This window comes from Anser cygnoides, chromosome 11, assembly GCF_040182565.1.
Source record: "Anser cygnoides isolate HZ-2024a breed goose chromosome 11, Taihu_goose_T2T_genome, whole genome shotgun sequence".
Taxonomy (NCBI): domain Eukaryota; kingdom Metazoa; phylum Chordata; class Aves; order Anseriformes; family Anatidae; genus Anser; species Anser cygnoides.
The window spans coordinates 22108657-22114656 of record NC_089883.1 but is presented as its reverse complement, the minus strand read 5'-3'; the positions used below and the strand labels follow the sequence as shown (position 1 = coordinate 22114656).

The 6000-nt window shown below is 35.2% G+C and overlaps 1 protein-coding gene across 9 annotated transcripts in view; it reads right to left on the bottom strand.

Moving 5' to 3' along the window:
• Positions 1 to 276: 276 nt before the first annotated feature.
• The window catches only part of FGF7 (fibroblast growth factor 7), a 56321-nt gene continuing 50597 nt past the window's right edge, over positions 277 to 6000 (bottom strand). For 7 of the 9 annotated variants that reach the window (XM_067003800.1, XM_067003799.1, XM_048052341.2 and 4 more), the window contains one exon: positions 277 to 2543. In XM_067003800.1, coding sequence (XP_066859901.1) covers positions 2314 to 2543 — 230 coding nt within the window. In that variant the 3' untranslated portion in view covers positions 277 to 2313. Of the gene's footprint in view, positions 2544 to 5059; positions 5222 to 6000 lie in introns of all 9 variants that reach the window. The other 2 variants (XR_010834202.1, XR_010834201.1) reach the window with 2 other exon arrangements.

Below are 6000 nucleotides of genomic sequence, written 5' to 3'. Positions count from 1 at the left end.
CTTGGAAGTAACTTCCCCTTCCCCCAAGATTTTTCTCTCTGGTTCTTGTAAAACATTAGGTCAGTGTGTTCATTTTATTTTCGTTTGCTTAATGTGGGTGAAAGTTTCCTCCTCAAGCTTGTGTGATTTAAAATCACTTGTATGATTTTTAAAAAATATTACAGCAATCTTTAATAAAAGAACAGATGGAAATGTCAAAAGACTATCAAAATTCATACCAAAGGAAATAGTATTAATCATTGTAAAAAGCCAAAATAACCCAATAGTAATAAGAGCTAAATGAATAAGAAATGTGTTGTTTCAATAGCACTGAGACATGACTGATTTTTCTCACTGCCTGGCACACGAACTCACATTACAGTTGTGCCATTTAGATATATACACGCATGCACACACATATACAAACATTTAAGTGCGCTTTCTTTTTCTGACTTCAAGTACGTGTTTCCTGTAGTGCTGTTGTAGTTCACATACTTCATATGTACTCATATAACTTAACTAGCATTTCTTCTTGCAAATGGGGGCGATGTGTTTTGGTTGTTCATTGAATCACGTTTTTATATGCATTTACTTGTGCAGATGAGATTACGAATCTGAAGATAAGTACAACTTGCAAAGAGTATATAATCTGTACCTTGTTTTAAGCAATGTTTACTTTGATTTCTTCAATACCTTGAAGCATTAAAAAAGAAAAAAAAGGCAATGAATCAGTTGTTTAAGCCTGTATAGAATGCTGTGTAAGTGTAAAAATAGTTCCTTGAAGTTTTTTCAAGGCAGTGTTTCTATGTTTACCAGGCTGAGAGGGTACTCTCCTGGAGAGTATGCTACAGATGGTAATATAGCCAGATTTGTAGAGGAAAACAATCAAAGACTTTGGAACTTTTGTTTAAAAATTATTATTATTATTATTATTTTCCATCTGGGTCACTTTGACAAGATTTAGTTTTTCTTCAGTAACAGTATTCCAAAATATTTATCCATCTTATATTGTACTTGTAATCAAACATTTTTTGCTATCTTAAGGTTAGAATTTTTACCAACATAAATTTTTGGCAGAACATCCATGATAAATTTAGCATGATAAAATGTATTGATACAACTCTACTTGTAAAGGTGTAACTTAGGTCTTTTACCTCTGCCGGCATTACCTGTACTGATAGAGCCTGGCAAAGGCACACACACGTAGTTACATTCACACACGATAACTCTGCCAGCAGTGCTACACATACCAACCAAAATTAAATCAGCACAATTGAAGTTTTATTTATGCTGTGCAAATTTGCACTATTACTGCAAAAGAAATAACACTGCAGATTCACGGTCTACCTAATTTAAGGAAGTCCTGTCAGAAATGTTGCGGTCAGAACCACTGTCTCTCATATTTCTTGTCTCTGTAAATTACTTTGGCTTAGGTCCTGCAAAAATATCTACATTTTCAGGTAATTCCAACAATGCAATGAGCCCTTTCTGCTGCTTAGAATACAAGCATGTGGCTTCTACAAAATTTTACTATGATATGCCATAATGACAGAGGTTAGTGTTTCCCAAAATAATAATGTCTATAATAATCTTACTTGATATTAAATTCTGTTTGAAGAAGCCTAAAATTATCCAGAAAGTTGAGAGTACTCTTAATACAACGGTATGTGGATGGCAATACAGCAATCATGCACTGTGATTTGTGTACACACGCACAATAATGTTTAAAGAGATGGCTCTTTTCTATTACTAGAACAATTTTCCAGAGTTAAGTACATCATCACAAAGTACATCAATTATACTCCATTCACTTAATGTTGCCTTTCATTTTTCTGCTGTTCCCTAACCCCAATTAAGTATCATCCTAATCATTTCAGTAAGATTTTAATGTTACAAAACTGAAATCAGACATACTGTGTAAAACACACAAAGCATCTAAAACAAAATTAATAATAAAAAGCTAGCATGATAATTACTTTTTTTTTTTTTACGGTTAGGTAAATCCTTATGGGATGAGGGCCAAGTACTCCAATCCCCATCTCATGAAATACTCTCATTGTGATTACCAGATGAGGTCTGAGCTTCTAACACAGTAGTATTTAGTAAAGAATGAGTGTTTTAAGTAATTTTAATCAGACTGCTCATCTAAGTAGTTCTACAGTCTTGTGTGTATGACATGAGGTCTTTAGCTTGCTTTTGGAGCAGCACTATACATGTTTCTAAGAGTACAATCTATTTCCACATTTCAGTAAGATAAAAATAGTTACATGTGTTCAGTTCATTACAAAAGAAACAAAATTAAATGTTGTTACCTATAGACAGAGACATCTTAATTTATTCTTTTCCTTTACAACACTTGGCATTTTTAATCAATGAGTACATAAATGAAAAGAAAAAAAGCAGATTATCATATTGTCCCTTGTAGTTCTCTTTCAAAACCTCCTGGTGATAGTCCACAAAGAAGTAATAAATTGCTTCTATCGTGGAAAGATATGTATCTGGCTTTCCTTTCTGATGACGCCAAAAGCAAGTTTTCCTTGTTTTCAACTCAATTTGTAGCAACCCTGTTAAGAAAAAAAACCTGATACGTTAGACAAAATGGATTGGTAGACAGGATGTCAAACAAAGCCTTCAGTTCTTCTGGTTTTGGCTTTGCTGCTAACCTGCTAGATGCCTTCATGCAAATAATTTCCCTCCCTCTACTGTCATTTTTGTTTTAAAAATGGGGGTGATAATTTTATCCTTCTTCATGGACCACTTTGAAACTCGATGAAAAAGTGCTGTAAAATCTAGGTTACAGTCCCCAGACTTGCAAGTAAAACTTAAAGGATATTCTTCTGCTTCTTTCAGCCTCACAGCATTTAGGAAACTGAAGTTTGGATGCAGTCTGATCAGATAGCAAAAGTGAATCTCACACCTACAAAGACTTAGTATTCACAAAATGATTAACTTCATCTCTTGCAAAGTTAGTAACTTTCAAGTGTAAAACGATCTCTAACTGTCAGTTTTGCTGAACTCAGAGGAATATCTGTTTGCTAAAAGCCAGATTCTTGTAATTAATGTTTGTTAAGTAACTGTAATGTTCCTGGGACTACTCAGGAGAAAGAATGACAGAATCTGGTCATTAATTTTATTAGAAACTAAAAGTATTTCCACTTGAGATGAAAGCAGGAAATTTGGTGTCTGTGTGGCATATGAAATTTTTTTTATCTACTGCAGTCTGTCTGTAAATGTTTTTTTTAATCAGATAAATTTTAAACAATTATCTTCATTTTTATGCTCCTTAAAATGTGTAAGCTATTTAAAGCAAAAAACACTTTAATGTGTAATCACTCTGTATACAGGGTGGACAATGAGATTATAAAGAAATAGCATATACACCAGGCAATAATAATTGTGTTATAAAATTTATCTTTTTCTAAACGTTAAAATCAGATACGAAGTTTGTGTCATGGGGTGGTTTGGTATAAGTAATAGTGTAAGTAAAAACATTATGGTCTGTGCTTGGAGGTTATGGACAGGTAAGTTTGGACAGAAGTTTCAGTAAAGTCCAAATGCAAAACAAGGTAGTCTAATTATTGCATCTTAGTATACTATACATATGTATTTAAAATAGTAATTATATTTGTTGTTTGTTTCCCTAAAAAGGTTTCATTGCTTGCCTTTCCTTATTTTGAATAAGGGTAGCCCTTATTCCATTATGCATGAAGGAAAAAAAGTGAAGTCTCAGACCTAATCAAAGTGAAAACTTTCATAGAATCCAGTGAAGTTTCCACTTTAACAGCAGTGAACTAAATTTAGGGGATGATTCCTCAAGTATAAATTCCCACCTATTTGTGGTTTGAATATAAACATAGCTTCAGTGAAGGCAAAACCACTGATGCTACTGAATGTAACAAATGCACGATCAGTTACTTTCAAACACTGAATTCTAAGAGTTTTAGGAAAAAAAAATTTAGAGAGGGTTAAGGGTTACAGTTTACTAAGCATGTTTCTGTCATCTGTACTGTATCTGTATAGCCAAAGGCAATGTTTTCTTATAAACAATGGTTGTTCATAAGAAAGTTGAAACTACTGGGGAAATCAACATGTTGGTTTTGCGTTTTTAGCAACCACATACTTTAAGCTCATTAGAAATGAATGTTTCTGTGAATCTGAGATCAAGCAAAATAACCTTTAAATCTGGTTAGATACTGAATATAACCTAACTTCCTTTACAAAATTATTCTCCTGTGTCTTCTAGCAGGCAATACCTTTTCGAGAGATCTTCCACCTTCCCTTAAGACTCTGTTTTTTCCCATATGCTGCATCCTATGATCACAAAATAGTCCCTGTGCTCCCTCCACTATAGTAATAACAGAATGCTCACCGTTTTGTTAATCCTGCATTAATCATACTTAGTCACTTATTTTACATCTAAGAGACTTATCAACAAAATGCATGTAAGTTGTAAGGTTTTCGTATGTGCTGAAGCCTCTCTGAGCCTTCAGTCACCTCTTTGTCCCTACAGCTTGTATTCAGTGGACTGGGACATTCACTAGTTCAAGAAACCCCAGTGCTGGCAAAGGCTACCATTTTCTTGAAGAAATGAAAGCAAGCACAGAAACTTAAAAAAAACAAACAACAAAAAATAGATCTATGATTCAGCCTTGTACAAGGGAATAAGCTAATAAAGTAAGACATTTTGCTAATACAAAATGAATCAAACTTACAGAAAAAATACCAAAGCAATCTGTTCCTGTAACAGCCATCTTGATGTTGCCAATATGCTTCATCACTCTCATGAGAAAGTAATCATTAACATTAGATGCAACTGTTCCTCTTGGGGTCTAGTGATCATTTGTAATGAAATAATCAATCCTAGACATTACTATTACAATACTTTCAAGTATTTCCTGCTTTTAATGCAACTGGGTTGGTTTTGGTTTCTAAAGATACATTATACCACTTTTCCAAGAAGATACAGAAGTATTTTTTGTCCAAGTTTTTAAGGCTATCTGATTTTAAGATTAATGGACTCAATTGCTTTCTCTTGCAGTACAATTAGCTAGATTTACTTCATATATGAATGCAGGCTTACAAACCACAAGGCTTTTCTTTACATTTTCTTGGCTTACTTCACAAATGTTTCCATCCAGTACTTCCTGTAACTTCATCTGTTTGAATAAGTACTGTAATCACTTTTTATTTGGAATTATGAACTTCAATATATGAGGAATACTTTGCTGGATGATGACTTCATCTGGAAAAATGACAACAGTTCTCTTTTTCATGTATATACAACACAGCTTATGCCTGGGAAAACCCTGCCCCATCCATCTTGGAAGGCAAAACTGTTACCTCTAAAAGGAGTATGAACGCAACTTACGTCCTGTGTGACAGACACTAAGTGGTAATAAGCAATGAATATGTGGGCTGTGCACACTACATATACCCGGGTAAAATTTTCCCCTGGGGGTAGATGAGAGACTGCCCTCCCCATCCAGCCTGGCCTTGAACAATGCCAGGGACGGGGCATCCACAATTTCTCTGGGCAACCTGTTCCAGTGCCTCACCACCCTCACAGTAAAGAACTCATTCCTAGTATTTCATCCAGGTCTACTACCCTCTTTAGTTTAGTTACCCCCTTTCCTATCACTACACTCCCCGACAGAGAGTCCCTCTCATCTTTCCTGTTGTCCCCTTTTAGGGACTGGAAGGCTGCTCTCTCCATAGAGACTTCTCTTCTCCAGACAGAACAACCCTAACTTTTTCATCCTGTCTTCACAGAAGACAGTGTTCCAGCCCTCTGATCATTTTTGTGACCCTCTTCTGGACCTGCTCTAACAGGTCCATGTCTTTCTTGTGCTGGCAGCTCCAGAGCTGAATGCAGTGCTGCACATGGGTCCCACCAGGGTAGATCAGAGGGGAAGAATCACCCCCCCTTGACCTAAGGGCTACACTTCTTTTGATGCAGCCCAGCATACGATTGTCTGCATTTATAAGATTTATATTATTTGTTAGCATTTTCATATCATTTAT